Below are 16,163 nucleotides of genomic sequence, written 5' to 3' on the forward strand. Positions count from 1 at the left end.
CCAAAGGAGATTCAACTCGCTCGGTCCCGGAGTTAGGTAGAATCACTTGGTATAGAGATTTTGCGGAGAACCGCCCGTTGGGTTCTAGGTGCCAGTGGATTACGTCCTCATCTAAGGACGGAGTGTGGATAGCCACACAATCTACGAGCTCGTCCCATAGGTCCCGTTCATCGGGGCGAAGGTCCGTCTGAAGGCTATACCCGCTTGGTTTGATAGGGCGCCTGCTACAGTCATATTTTTGTGAACACAAATGTTGAAAAGCAGTTCGAAGCGAATGCCGAAGGGTTGAGAGCCACACCACTAGTCTAGCCAAAAGAGGGTGGAAGTGCCCAGGTCCACTTCCATAGTGTAGCCGAGCCGTAAAGCAGGCATCAACGTAACAATCGACTGCGAGAACTGCGATCCCCCAGTTCTTGGGGCAAACGTCAGGGGTTGGCTACAGAGGTATTTAGCGCGAATAATATCTAGCCAGAGGCCACCCTCTCTAGAAGAGATCCTCCATAGCCATTTAAACAAGAGGGCAATATTCATCCTCTTGGAAGAGATAATCCGTAGACCGCCCTAGTCCATGGGTTTACTTATCTCCGACCATTTCACCATGTGATATTTTTGTTTATCGCCTTTCCCCGTCCAGAAAAACAGGGACTGTTACTTGGCAATATCATGATCATGATCACGGGATTTGTTCAGACTATAGAATCCCATCAAATACATCAGTAGACCAGTCATCTAGGAGTTGATCAGGACAAACCGAGTCGCTTTAGACAACCAACGTCCTTGCCACGGCTCCACCCGGTGTTGAACCTTGGCCACCGAGGGTTGAAGTTCCTTTTCCATGATACGGCTATCACTGATGGGCATGCCAAGGTAGGTGGTCGGGAAGGTTCCTAGACGACAATTAAGTCGATTCGCTATACTAAGCTTTTTCTCCTCCGGATAGCCCATAACCATGACCTCACTTTTTGCGAAGTTAATTGTTAAGCCGGACATCTCCTGAAAGCAAAGGAGGAGGAATTTGAGGTGAGCAATGTCCTCGGACGATCCTTCGACCATAAGAATCGTGCCATCCGCGTACTGCAGATGAGTGATGCCTCCTGCCCCGAGGAGGTGGGTACATATACCCCTAAGGTGGCTGCCCCCTTGGCCTTGTCGAGGATGGCGGCTAGGGCATCAACCATGAGGTTGAAAAGGAAGGGGAAGAAGGGTTCCCTTGCCTTACGCTCCGAGCCATGGGAAAGTAGGGGCCTACCTCGTTATTGATGTTAACGGCTGTCGTACCACTCATCACCATTTACATTACCCTAGTGATCCATTGCGGGTCAAAACCCTTCTTGAATAACACTTCCCGAAGGAAGGACCAATGGAGAGCATGTGATATCTTTTTTTACATTGCAACGGACGGGCTCTTTTACTAGTAATTGTTAAAGAGCCCTCAGGACAAGCCACATAGTGATTCACTAATACATAGTAAATACATCCGAAAATATATATACATGACTACAAGATTGTGCTAAAACTGGAGTCGACCCAAGGGCTTAACGTTAACAGACCCGTGCATGTAAAATACATTAAATGGCAAGATCAATCAAAGAGGCAAGCCCTGCTCATTGCTTTACGCATGCACGCACTACCTGTTGTGAACAGCTGGTGCTGCGTGTGCAACTGGGTAGTCCATGGTTACTAGTGTTCCCGCTGTGTACACGGTGGTCGCCTTGGATCCTAGCTGCTCTCCGTTAGAGCCACGAGACGAGTCCCCTGCAAATCATTACCACTGACTATGAAATACTGTGAGTGGTCAATCAAGGCGACTAAAGGGCAAGCTGTACATGCACCGGCCTGTATGAGATATATATTCATGTAGCTGCTGATATATGATCCAGGACATAAAAAAGCTAATTAAGTGCAGAACTGGTACGTCTATAGCATACGCATTCTCATCTGAGCTATCTAATTCTTTATGAAAAAAAACTGAGCTATCTAATATGCTGTCGCTAACTCGCTATAACACCACAACCCACCCAAACTGAAGCTTGTCCAAAATTCACTCAATATATATCGACGGCAAACTCTGTCGTTAAAGTTGCAGAAAATAACTAGACATATAACGGAAACACAGATACGATCGACTTGAAGCTGCTGGAAGCTAGCTAGTGAGATTCAAGGAAAAATATACATGATAACTAGATAAATGATCACGACCACGTAAATGTCATCTCATGAGCGACTGCTCTCATCCGTGATCGATATATATATATATATATATGTTCAGTTGTGATACGGAGTACGAGTTCTAGGCTGCGCATAATCCAGGTGAATTCCCTGATCATCCACGTGCTTGCGATGAGGAAGCTGCTGCGAAACCCTAGCGGCATGCGTGGTGTTTCGTATTCCACCTGATCGATTGATCAATGTTGCTCCCGCGCCCGTCGACTGATCGATGCTGCTTCCGACAGCTCGAGCCTTCTTCTCCGTATCATGAACCATCAACGAGTTTCTCCTTTGCTTCTGGGCATCAGCAACCTCTGTCGCATCCTACGGAAACACAATAGAGAGGGCAAAGCTAGAACAAAATCGATGACGTTATGACGTTTAACCGAATGGTATTATGGCTGAAATTAACCTGTGATGACAGGGAAGACTTGTTGCTGCTTGAGTACTTGCCATTCACGCGGAGGCGACGAGCTTCGCATGAGGTAATGTGGAGAGTGAAGAGGAAGAACACCAGGAGAATAGTGTAGGTCGTGGTGAGCTTTAGCTTCCTCTCAAGAGCTAGGGGAGGGGAGCTTAGGCTAAACATGGAGGGCCGGTGCGATCGGTGACCACTTAGGAAACATTAATAGGTAAGAGAGCTTAGAGAAGAGACATGCATCGAAGTTCGAAGAGGATATGGGGGAGGTACGTAGTGCTACAAGCTAGAAAACGGGGACTCGTCCGTTTCTTTATGTAAGATTTCTGTTTCCGCCAGGAATACTTATGATGAATTTGGATTTTTGGGTAAGTACCAAAACTGGAGTAATTAGTAATTCAATAAGTGTTGGTTGTCTTGGTGCAAAAAATGGGCACAATCGAAATTATATATGCATATCTCTCTCCTTTATTTTAGAAATATGTACCTTCCCTTGACATTTATTTAGTAGTAACAAACAAATCCTCTCAATTTTGTTTTCAGGATTTCATCAGGCATACAAATTAAGAAGGATGGTTGCACGCATAGCAGCACCTGTCGTACGAAAATTCTGGTAAACAAAGGAAGAGCGCGCGCGGCATGAGGGGGTACTGGTCATGAAAACCGAGGCAGACCATGCATCTCCTTAGCCGCACATGAATGTCTCGATCCGTCCCCTTTAAGTCTTGATACAGATTTTGTAGGCAACCCAGCCCATGGTTATATTACTTGCTGATCATGTGCATTGCAATTATTACGTGCAGTGCGATCTACCACTGTTCTAGCTAGGTAGTACCACCAGATGGCGTCGTGGTAACCCTAACCCCATAATCAAATTGATTAAACCAAGTACAGTTTGTACCCCCGATGTGACCAAGTTGGCATACTTAAGCCCTACTTTACTGTTGCTTGATGATTAATTTGCCTGGCTGCTGTACGTACGCGTTTCCGGATTTTGTTAATCGGGCCGTTGACATGTCCAAATTACAAAAAACCTCCGGAGCCACGGAGGCCCAGGCTTATGAATCTGCAAGGATATCGATCAATGTCAAACGCACATAGACATAGAGTAGGAAAATATTTCTCAAGCCGTCAAGGAAATCCCCCTCCACACACACACACACACAGTGCAAATAATCTGATGTGCCTTCGTTTTCCGTTGAGAAACACGGACGTGCATGGCGGAGTTGACGTACAGCTTTTGAGGAATTGTTGGCGTACAGTGAAATGTTGCAAAGCTGAAACAAACGGATGCGGCCAGGCGTAAGAAAACAGGCGGCCGACGATGCATGCAAGGAGTTTGCTAGGGAGGCGAGGCGGGATGGATCGATGCATATCGCACGGCAGGGGGAGATCTCGGTGCGAGCCGCGTTGGAGTCACCTGGGACGGTGGGAAGAGCCACGGCCACAGGAGGGCTGCACCCTGCACGCGATCTATGCCGAGAGCGAGCGAGCGAGCGAGCTCTGCTCCGGTTGCTTGGCGGGGCAAAGATATCGATGGATGCATGGCGCGGGGGCGTGGGAGAGAGTGCCGGAAAAGGGGTAGGAGCATGGGTGTCGCACGAGAGATCGCGCTTGTCTCGCCGTGTCGGCCGCGCGGCCACGTCCCTCCGGGCTCCGGCCCGCGCGCGCGCCCCCCGCTGCACGTACGTGCTTGTCGCCTCTCAGCTCGGCACGCCTCGTGCTCTGCTACTCCGGCGCCACGCGCGCGGCCCGCCCTCTCCGTACGCGTACGCCCATGCGGTGTGACACGCGGTGGAAATCCACGGAATCGGGCAACACCTGCGCGCGCGCATGTCTGTACATACAATGCGTACACGCGCTAGCTATAGATTGATTGTTTTTTCTTCACTCGTGCGTACCGCGTACGTACGCCTGCAGGCTGCAGCTGATACACGCGTGCTACAGTATGCTCGATTTGCACGGGGTAGCGAGGAGTACCCGGACCTGAACCAAAATACCTGTAATACTGCAACGAGCATGCACATACAGCTCCGTGTTAGCTAGCTGGAATGACCTGGCCTTGCACACACTCCGGGTACACCTACAAGAAGCTATAGCCCGGGCACTAAACTTCTCCTGTCACTGTGCAAATTAAATTTCCCTTTAGTGCAGTGTGCAAATTAAATGGCAACGCACATTCGCGCTGTTAAACATGTGACACTAACGGCCTAACAAACTCCGCATTCCCCCGTACTAAAAAAAAAACTCCCCATCACCCTCGGGAGTCAAATCGTTACTTGCAACAACGGTTGGGTATTTGGGCCCAGAAAGAATGACCTCGCGCGATGAACTAGTGGGCCTACTGGACCGCTTTCAATCATACCCGTTCGTGGCCCGCTTGAATTTACGCTTTCCTCTTTGCCTCTTTCTCTACTTCGGTCGACAGCTCTTTTCACGGCGAACAAAAATAAAAACGTACTACAAGTTTCGTTTTCCTCCGATTTGTCTGTCGTAAAATAAAGCTGCCGCGCAGCCCTGCGCCGTACGTGCCCGGCCAAACACGCCATGCATTCCTCCTCACCGGTCCGCAAAGCCACGTCGCCCAAAAGATAAACGAGATTATATATACGCCATGGACAAGACAAAGATGACCATGCCATGACCAGCGGCCTCACTGACTGACGGAACTGACCGTGACCGGACCGGGCAAAGCCCCCGAAGCGGCGAGGGGCAATCGATTGGAGGGGAAGAAGAAGGAGCCCATGGCGGGCATGGCAGACGGACGGGACAGGACCACCCGGGACAAAAGGAAAAGGCCCCGCGCCTTGGAGAGCCTCCTTCCACCTTTCCATCATTAATTGCCAAAAGGTTTTCGGGCCACACCGTCCTCGATCTATAAATGGGAAGCCAACAATCCAGGCCATAATTTGTTCGCCTCCCTCGGCTCAGGAGATAAATTGCGATTTGTTTTGGAGCCGCGGGATCCCCGTCCCCCCGGGAGTGAAGGAGGAGGTAACACATCATCATCATTCCACGCTGACGGGGCGTCTGAGTTGCGTGGCCTGGACAGACATGAATCGATTGCCCGTTTGCTTGCTTTGCTTTGGCACTACTAGTAGAAAATAATCGTGATTTCATCAAATAAAATCAAGAAAAATTTAATGTGTTCATCTTTAATTTTGACATTACAATGAATATTAAAAATAATAAAAGATACGTTTAAATTCGTCAACCATCTAGCGACGACTATAAAGACTGGAGCGAGCCGAAGACCATGCGTCTCTGCCATCATCCTTTTCTCGTCGGTGCCGAACAAACTTATTGTAGTAGATAGACGAAAAGTCATCGTGCTAAGATCCCATAGAACCAACATAATACAACAACAACCACCGTCAATGAAGAGTAATGTAGATCAGAAAAATTCAACCTGAAGACATAAGAACAAAAGACGAACGACGAACATATCCTTGCAAATTCATCAAAGACAGATCTACCGAAGACACACTTTCATACGTTCGTCGACGATGCTAAAAGCACCACCAAAATGAGGCCTCGGATGAAAAAATCTTATTCAATCTTCGACAAGCCGCCATCGTCTGATCTTTCTGAACAGGACATAAATATTAATAAAATTTTAAAAAATATCTAAGAGCGATGCCCTTGCAGCGGCCACGACTGAGATCAACTTCTCTCTCATAGTCCTAAGGCCACCAAAGACAAGGCGGACCAACGGTTGCACCAACAATACTAGTAAATTAATCGTGGGATGATAATTTTACATACTATCAGATTTGATAAGTCACATCTAGACGGGATATAGTTATGTTACATCTAATGTCTCCATTGTTGGATGATAACATAAGATTCGTCTTCCTTTTGTCAAGATTAGATGTGCAGCATTGCTTTTTTTTTGTGTGTGTGATGTTTTGTCCCGCGTCGGGCCTGTATTCTGTGGCATGTTTTTACGTGGGCTGCATCACATGGTGGTGAATAATTGGAAGTGAAGGCCAATGGGTATTATCGGTGGATGCATAGATCGTTGTCCACATGAATGAAAAAGATCACACAGGGTGCTGATCCACCGGGGATCAGTATTTTGTGTTTGGGACAAAATATTCAAATCACTGAGAACGGAGGTAGATTCAGGTTGTGGTTCCGGTTGTTTTCTAATCAGACTTTTTTTTTGGGTGTGTTTTAAACTTTCAATTGTGACCCAGTAAATTTTGCATCCTATAAATGAAATTGTTTGTCTCTGTTGTAACCCTATTTATTTTCTTCCTCTTTTTAGCTTTTTTGTGTTTCCAATACATTTTAAATGTGTTTTTCTTTCAAAATACTGCTGTTTTTTTTTGTTTCTTTTGTTTTTTCTCTTTCAGTTTTCTTTTTCTTTTTCCATGCTTTTCATTTTATTTGTTTCTTTCTTTCCTTTTCCTTTTGTCTTTTTTTTCTTTTTTGAATACATGAATAAGATAATTATGAATATTTTTAGAAATATGAGAAATATTGCTTTTAAGTTTGTGAGCACCTTCAATATCTTTTTATACGAAATGATGTCTTATCTAAGTTGGTCACTGTCCGATTTAGTTTCTGTAATTCCCGTGCAAGCGCTCAACCCACGTCTTGTTGGTTGTTATTATTGTTTTGTGGCGCATCTTTTTTGTTGGCATATTTGGCTTTAGTTTTTCAACACATTATTACTGTGCTTTGGCAACCCATTTCCCGACATTGCTTTTAGGCCACGACGTAGAATTGGAAGAGTCAAGAAAATAGGAGCTCTATCGCGGTCGCTGCCTTCCAAGTTCATTTGGATGGTCTCTCATTCCTTCTAAGTTTCATCAACATGTGATGTAGCAGTGTCTCATTTAAGTTGTCATCTGTTGGATGTTGTTGCTGTTTTTTTTGCAAATTGCTGATCTTGTGTCGTTGGCGAGTGTATTGCCATATCGCCTTGTTTTGTTTGGTTCACCTGTCGGCCCGTTCGCGTTGCTAAGTTGCAGGTGCACCATCGACTCGCAACTGGGGCTTTTGTAGTTGTTTCTCTAGTTTCAGTTTCACCCTTGACATGTAACTGGGGGCTTTGTAGTCATGTAGTTGCCTTTGTTGCAAGTCCACACATCAACTCGGAACTGGGGCCTATTCGTAGTAGTGTAGTTGTCTCAATTGCATGTTCACCATTGACTCGTAATTGGGACCACATGCATTGTCATCATCAAGGTTGCAAGCCCACCCCTCGACTCGCAACCTGGTCATAGTTTTTTTTTTCAACCTAGTTAGAAGTCCACCACCGAATCGCAACTAGGCTCGTAAGTATTGTTTTCCTACTCATTACAAGCCCACCCCTTGACTTGCATCTTGCCTCTTCTTTTGTTCTTACCCAATTGCAAGTCCCCCTGACTCACAACTAGGCCGTAGTAGGTGTTGTCCCACTTGCACATCCAAACCTTGAATTACAACTAGGCCCATAGGGTGTTGTTGCCTTCTTGGTTGCAAGCCTAACCCTCGACCCATAGGGCTCGCAAGTATTATTTTTATTTTTTAAATTCATGAATAAGAAATTTATGAATGTTTTAGAAAATTTTGAAATATTTTTTAAGTTTGTGAACACCCTCTAAATTTGTGAATATTCTTGTATTAGGAATGATATCTTATCTAAGTTGGTCCCCGTCCAATTTAGTTTTTGTAATTGGCATGCAAGCGCTCTCTGGCAACCCATTTCGCTGTGTTGCTTTTTAGGCCACGGCGTAGAATTGAAAAAGACAAGAAAATATGAGCTCTATCGCGGTCACTGCCTTCCAAGTTCATTTCGATAGTCTCTCATTCCTTCTAAGTTTCATCAACATGTGATTTAGCGATGTCTCATTCAAGTTTTTGTCCGTTGGATCTCGTTGTTGTTTATTTTTTGTAAATTGTTGATCTCGTGCCGTCGGCTAGTGTATTGCCATATCGAGTTGTTATGTTAGGTTCACTTAAAGGCCCGTTTCTGTTGCATGTTTATTTCTTTGTCAGTATTTTTTTTGCTTGCACTCTTGTGGCCCGTTTTCATCTAGCGTGCATTGTAGAAGTGAAAGAGACATGCTTTGTCGCTTGTAATTGTCTATTTATGTTCTCTTTTTAAGTCCGATATGGAAGGCATAGGCTTTACATCACAAGTAGGGGTTCACACCTTTATTGTCACAGTTGCAAATCCACGCTAGACCCACAACTAGGGCTCCACCTCTTTTTTGTCCTAGTTGTAACTTCACCCCTAACATATAATTTTTTGTCTCAATTTCAAGTCTATCTTCAATTCAGAATTAGATCGAAGTTAGTTTTCTCCCATTTACAAGTTCACCCTTGATACATAATTGGGGTGGCTCTTTTTAGTTCAAACTTCATGGACGACATGCAACCGGGGGGTGGCGCATTTTTGTCTCAGTTGCAATCCACCCCCCGACATGCAACTGGGGACACCTTTTTTCTTCTCCGAGTTGCAAGTCACCCTCGGGAAAAAATTGGGATCAACCCATTTTTGTTCTATTTGTAAGTCCAACTATATCCTCACATGCAATTTGGTGGCTCATCCTTTTTATCCAAATAGTAAGTCCGTCCTCATTATGCAACTCGGGTTCGATCAATGTTGTCCCAATTGCAACTCCACCCTCGATTCACAACTCAGGCTTTTACTAGTGCAGTTGCCCCAAAAGCAAGTCCACTCTCAACTCGCAACTGGGCTCTTCTTATAGATCTAATTGCCTCAGTTGCAAGTCCATCATCGAGTCCCAACCGAGCTTGTAGTAGTGTAGTTGAAAGTGCGTTATGTCGACTAGAGGAGGGAGTGAATAAGCGAGTTTTAAGAATTCGTGACTAAGGAATTTCCTGGTGAGGTGTAAGTGTAACATGGCAAAAGCATGGTCATCATGATGAAATGAAACAACCACTTAGCGTGAGTAGCGTGATCAGGATAAGCAGGTGAAGGACAAGTGATGTGAAGAATTTGAGATTACAAAATTGATAAAGTCTTGAGTCAAATTCTCCAAACAATAATGATCAATTTCATCAACACGTACATGTGGAAACAGAACCAGGTACTCGGTGAATACAATGATTTTACAACCCAGTTCCAACTGCTGTGATAGTCGTATGTGTTGTTTGGAGGGGCTTGGTATTTAAACCAAAGGGAACACAGTCCCAGGACACTTAGTCCTTATCATATTCTCCTTGAGCTAAGGACACACATTCCTCGCCCAACTCTCTTGGTAACTCTTCAGGGAAGACTTCCAAACCCTCACAAACTCGGTCACCTGGCAATCCACAGTTTACTGCTGGATTCTCTAGATTAGTGACGCCTAACCATGTGGAAGATGCACAGTCTTCAAAGATAACAAGTGTCGGTTCCACACAAGAACAATCTCTTTAGTGATGCTCAGTCGCTTTGGGTTTTTGGGTTTTGGTTTGGGTGTTTGGGTTTTTGCGCAATGATGTTTTCTCTCAAAGTCCACACGGGATGGGATGCTCTCAAATGGCAAGTGTCAAGTTCTCTCTCAGAGCAGCCAACGAGGTAGAGGTTGTAGGGGGGGGGGCTATTTATAGCCTGAGAGCAATCCCGACATGACTTGACATAAATGCCCCAATGAAATGACCATTATGTGGATAAGGTTCAGGGATAGCTGGCATGCAGCGCAACAACGGTCGAAACTTTCAAGGTATGAAAGTCCTCATGTCTCTCATATTCCTTATTTGTAGGTAATTCAAAGTGGCGAAATCCTAACTTCTTAGTTAGAGCAATTTCCTCAGAGACCAAAAGATCTTCGTCTCTGTCACTGAAGAAGTTGACTAAACTATACAAAAATTCAAAGGCTTCACTCGAAGGATTGGGTATGTGTCGGCTTTGAGATGAGCATCACTTGGAAACTTTTCCTTAGTATTTCCTCGACCCCTTTTAATAGTACGGTGTCCTATGACTCAAAAGAAAGGAAATGAAACAACGAAAAAAAAGACTTCATGCTTCAAGGTCCTCGCTTCATTATCCCCACGGACACACCAATTTGCTCACTATCAAAGTCTTTAGGAAAGTATCAAAGTCTTCAGGTGAAGACATTCATTTTTAGGGGTCAATATTCTTTGAATAACGCAAACTCCTCAGCGAATTATAGAGCCCGTGTACACTCACAAACACATTAGTCTCTTAACCTATAAGTCTTCAATACACCAAAATTACTAAGGGGCACTAGATGCACTTACAATCTCCCCCTTTTTGGTGATTGATGACAAAATAGGTTAAGTTTTCAATGGGGATAAATATATGAAGTGTAAGTACAAAGTTTGAGGAATTTGATTGCAATATATAGAGAAACTCGCCCTGAAGATGTACATATTAAATAATTTGCTTTGAGATGCAAATGCACATTGTAGGTTTATACGATGAAGATCTCCCCTATATCTTGTAATCCATACACGCATTTAACATATATCATGAGGAAATTGAAATTCATGATGGAAAGTGGTGTGTGACGAAATTTAGCATGCGTGCATTAATCAACATGAGGAATAAGCAGGCGAAGAAAACGGTTCAAAAGTTTCAGACCACCATCAGACTTAAGTTTACAACTCATACAACCAAACACTTCACAAGTACGAGAGTTGCAACTTAACACAAATATAGCAAATAAGGTAGATCCGCTTGAAGACAAACTCATGTTTCTCCCCCTCTGTCATCAAGTGACGAGAAAGGATGAAATTGAGGACTAAGACCCCTAATCAATTTCAACTTGTTGGTGGAGGATGAGTGCCAGCATTTTTGGGGTCGTTTCTTGTTGAAGGGCCGGCAACAGTGTTGTCAAGATCCTCAACTTCATCCGTCAAGCGTGACGAAGAAAATGAACTAGTCACCAGCACAGGAACTTGAACCTTCTTGAATTTCTTCTTGGGTGGCCATGACCAATCAAAGTCCTACTGAAATTCCATCCCCTTAACTTCTTCAGGAGTCTTAAGGTGAGACAGAATGGCCCTTGTGCGATCGAAGATTTCATGAAGATAGTAGTGATTCTTCTGCACAACATTATGCGTCACAATTAGATCATGCACATTTGCATGAAACTGACTCTTTACCCACTTGTGATTGCGATCGGCCTTCTCAAGAATACTTAGTAGAAGTTCACGGTCAGTCATCAAGCGTGGGGCAGTTCCACGAGGAATTTGAGCTGAGGCTTTTGCAACACAGTCTTTTGATGCAGTGTCAACATTGGTTGAGTAGGATGCTGCTTTACGAAATTGTCCATCAAGAGGACGAGATCCTTTATCAATAATAGTATTTCCCTTTCGTTCAATTTGCTCGAAGGTTTTCTTGAGGACTTCGAGTGGGGGACGTTGTCTGTGATGATGCGGTTGGGGACGCCGAAGCGGCGCATGAGACCCTTGACGAACTTGACGGCCGAGCCGTACGGGATGGTGTTGACGGCTTTGACTTTTCGACTTGGTGAACTTGTCGACGACGACGTAGAGGTAGTGGTATCTGTCGGCCGCGTGGAGAAAGGGGCTTAGGATGTCTAGCCCGCACACCGCAAAGGGCCAAGAGAGAGGAATGGTTTCCTGCCCATGTGCAGGTCAGTGGATCTGTTTGGCGTGGAACTGGCATGCCTCGCAGGACTAGACCAGCTCAATGGCGTCACAAAGTGTAGTGCGCCAGTAGATACCGATGTGGAACACCTTGCAAACGAGGGTGCGCGAGGAGGAATGGTGCTCGTAGTCTCCCCCATGGATGTCGGCAATTAGTTCACGCCCCTACTGCTCTGAGATGCACCACAATGAGACGCCATTGGATTGTTTGTGGTACAGCTCCCCGTCCTGCAGGCAGTAGGCGGTAGCCTGTCTAACAACACGCTCTGCACCCTCCTCCTCCGTGGGGAGGTCACCTCGGGTGAGGTAGGCCTTGAGCTCAGCAGTCTAATCACCCTCTTGAGGCTCAATTGCCAGCAACAGTCGATCCCCTGAGGGCTGACCACGGTCTGGCGCGCCTGTCGTTGGCACTGGCGGCAACCCTTTAGGCAGCAGTGTAGTGCTGTTAATAGGCGGCACAACCGACAGCTTGAGGATCCACTTCTTGAAGACACCGGTCACTGGGCCCTGCGTGATGCCCGCTTGGCGATGTCGTCGGCCTCCTGGTTGGCATCACGAGGGATATGCTGCAATTCCAAACCGAGAAATCGTTTCTCAAGTTTACGTGCCTCCTCTAGGTAGGATGGCATGTGCTCGTCCTTGGGCGCGTACTTATTTTTGGAAAAGTTGACAAAGAGCTGCAAGTCGCCCTTTACCACGAGGTGCTTGATGCCATCAGGCCGAGGCGGCCTTCAAGCTGGCGATCAGGCCCTCATACTCATCAATGTTGTTGAAGACCTTCATGTCGTGCTTGAAGCACGGCTGGACCATGTAGTAGAGTTTGTCGCCTTTCGACGAAGCGAGCACCATGCCAGCCCCCGCGCCCTATAAGGCGAAGGCGTCGTCGAAGTACATGACCCAGCCGTGAGGCTCTTTGTCCCCATGCAAGGTGGACTCACCCTCGTGAGGCTCTCCTTCACTCACGTCCATCCACTCCTCGATGAAGTCTGCCAGGGGCGCACACTTGATGACTTTGGTTGTGCAGAATTCCAACTCAAAGACTTGCAGCTCGATGTTCCATTCGGCGACCCTGTCAATGGTGTTAGGGCTGCGTAGGACCTGCTCCAAAGGTAGGCAGGAATGACCTTTATCGGATGCCCGTGGAAGTTGTGGCGCGGCTATTGGGGAACGTCGCATGGGAAACAAAAAAAATTCATACACGCACATAAGATATATCCATGGTGATAACCATCTACCAGAGGAGAGATTGGATCCACATACCCTAATAGATCACTAAGCGGAAGCGTATATAACGTGGTTGATGTAGTGGAGCATCTTCGCGATCCAAATCGCATCCCGTCCCATGATCTCATCACGATCCGTCCCGATCCAGGGCCGAACGGACAGCACCTCTGCGTTCAGCACACGTACGGCTCGATGACTATCACTTCCTTCTTGATCCAGCAAGAGGGGTGGAGAGGTAGATGAGTTATCCAGCACGATGACGTGGTGGTGGTGGTGATGAACTAATCTAGCAGGGCTTCACCAAGCTATGCCAGACTAATCTAGAGGAGGAAGACGATCTATGGAGGAGAGGGAATCACATGGCTATTTTCTGGTGAAGTTTGCCCTCAAAACCTCCACTATATATAGGAGGAATAGGAGGGAGGGCTGCCTTGCCTCCTCCTCCAAGAGGAGAGGTTCGGCCGAGCCAAGGGAGGAGAGTCCTCCTCCAATAGGGTTTGGTGGAGGACTCCCTTCCTACATGGTTTCCTCCTTCCACTTTTTCCTTTTCTTTCCCTTTTGCACCTTTGGCATAAATAGCCTTATTGGGCTGGCCGCACCAGCCCACGAGGGGCTGGTGCACGACCTTTAGGCCTATTAGGTTCTCTCCCGGGTGGGTGGCCCCTCCCGGCAAAACCCCCTACCCATTCGTCACTCCCGGTACTTTACCGGTAATACCCAAAAACTTCCCGGAAGCCAAATGAACTTTCCTATATATCGATATTTACCTTCGGACCATTCCGGAGCTCCTCGTGACGTCCGGGATCTCATCCTAGACTCCAAACAACTTTTGGTCACCAAGACACATAATTCAAAAATACCAAAACGTCACCGAACCTTAAGTGTGCAGACCCTATGGGTTCGAGAACTATGTAGACATGACCTGAGACACTCTCCAGTCAATAACCAATAGCGGAACCTAGATGCCCATATTCTACGAAGATCTTTATCGATTGAACCTCTATGTCAAGGATTTAGTTAATCTCATATGCTGCTCCCTTTGTTCTTCAGTATGTTACTTGCACGAGATTCAATCGTAAGTATTTCCATACCTAGTTCAATCTCATTACCGGTTAGTCTCTTTACTCGTTCTGTAATACAAGATCCCGTGACTAAGTCCTTAGTCTCATTGCTTGCAAGGCTTGTTGTGATGCTATATTACCGAGTGGGCCCTGAGATACCTCTCCATCACACGGAGTGACAAATCCCAGTCTTGATTCAAGCCAACCCAACAGACACCTTCGGAGATACCTGTAGAGCACCTTTATAGTCACCTAGTTACGTTGTGACGTTTGATACAAACAAGGTATCCCTCCTGTGTCCGGGAGTGGCACGATCTCATTGTCATAGGAACAGATACTTTGACATGCATAAAACAGTAGCAATAAACTAGCGCGATCATATGCTAAGTTTATAGTTTGGGTCTTGTCCATCACATCATTCTCCTAATGATGTGATCCCATTATCAAACGACATCTCATGTCTATGGTCAGGAAACCTTGACCATATTTGATCAACGAGCTAGTCCTTCAGAGGCTCACTAGGGATAGTGTGTTGTCTATGTATCCACACATGTATTTGAGTTTCCAATCAATATAATTCTAGCATGGATAATAAATGATTATCATGAACAAGGAAGTATAATAATAACCAATTTATTATTGCCTCTAGGGCATATTTCCAAAAGTCTCCCACTTGCACTAGAGTCAATAATCTAGTTCACATCATTATGTGATTGCAATGAACCTAACACCCATACAGTTGTGGGGTTCGATCATGTCTTGCTTGTGAGAGAGGTTTTCTATAAACGGGTCCGAAACATTCACATCCATGTGTACTTCAAAAATCTCTATGTCATAGTGTAGATCCTTCTACCACGCTTCACTTGGAACAATTCCAAACGACTGTTCCACTATACGAATCCGGTTTACTACTCAGAGTCATCCGAATTAGTGTCAAAGCTTGCATCGGCGTAATCCTTTACGAAGAACCATTTTATCACCTCCATAATAGATAAAAATTCCTTAGTACACTGGTTACTATGGATAACTTTAACTGTTGTCCAGTGATCCATTCCTCGATCACACTTGCACCCCTTGACTGACTCATGGCAAGGCACACATCAGGTGCAGTACACATCATGGTATACTATAGAGCCTATGCCTAAGGCATAGGGGACGACCTTCGTTGTTTCTCTTTCTTCTGCTATGGTCGGGCTTTGAGTCTTTCTCAATATTCACAACTTAATGTAGTAGCCAAGAACTCCTTCTTTGACTGATCCATTTTGAACTCCTTCAAAATCTTGTCATGGTATGTATTTAGTTGAAAGTTCTATTAAGCGTTTTGATCTATCTCTATAGATGTTTATGCTCAATGTTCAAGTAGCTCAATCCAGGTTTTCCTTTGATAAACACTTTTCAAACAACCTTATATGCTTTCTAGAAATTCTACATCATTTCCGATCAATAAATATGTCAACCACATGTACTAATTAGAAATTCTATAGTGCTCCCACTCACTTTCTTCGAAATACAAGTTTCTCATAAACTTCGTATAAACCGAGAAGCTTTGATCATCTCATCAAAGCATATATTACAACTCTGAGATGCTTGCTCCAGTCCATAGAAGGATCGCTGGAGATTGCATACTTGTTAGCATCCTTAGGATCAATAAAACCTTCTAGTTGTATCACATACAA

The 16,163-nt window shown here is 45.4% G+C and overlaps 1 protein-coding gene across 1 annotated transcript; it reads right to left on the reverse strand.

The window, feature by feature from the left end:
• Window positions 1-1,401: 1,401 nt before the first annotated feature.
• LOC123404792 lies at window positions 1,402-2,844 on the reverse strand. The gene is made up of 3 exons (XM_045098736.1): window positions 2,621-2,844; window positions 2,394-2,532; window positions 1,402-1,755 (listed from the first exon to the last, which is right to left on the reverse strand). The coding sequence occupies exons 1-3, from the start codon at window positions 2,795-2,797 to the stop codon at window positions 1,628-1,630; spliced, it is 444 nt and encodes a 147-aa protein (XP_044954671.1). The 5' UTR covers window positions 2,798-2,844; the 3' UTR covers window positions 1,402-1,627.
• Between the last annotated feature and the right edge of the window lie 13,319 nt (window positions 2,845-16,163).

The sequence above is a fragment of the Hordeum vulgare genome, chromosome 6H (assembly GCF_904849725.1).
Source record: "Hordeum vulgare subsp. vulgare chromosome 6H, MorexV3_pseudomolecules_assembly, whole genome shotgun sequence".
Taxonomy (NCBI): domain Eukaryota; kingdom Viridiplantae; phylum Streptophyta; class Magnoliopsida; order Poales; family Poaceae; genus Hordeum; species Hordeum vulgare.

What these genes read in the sequence shown, in the direction of transcription:
- LOC123404792 (XM_045098736.1), bottom strand. Translation starts at nt 2,797, where the DNA reads ATGTTTAGCCTAAGCTCCCCTCCCCTAGCTCTTGAGAGGAAGCTAAAG. An exon ending in AGTCTTCCCTGTCATCACAG is followed by an intron (nt 2,533 to 2,620) that starts GTTAATTTCAGC and finishes GTGTTTCCGTAG; the next exon opens with GATGCGACAGAGGTTGCTGA. An exon ending in AACATTGATCAATCGATCAG is followed by an intron (nt 1,756 to 2,393) that starts GTGGAATACGAA and finishes AATGATTTGCAG; the next exon opens with GGGACTCGTCTCGTGGCTCT.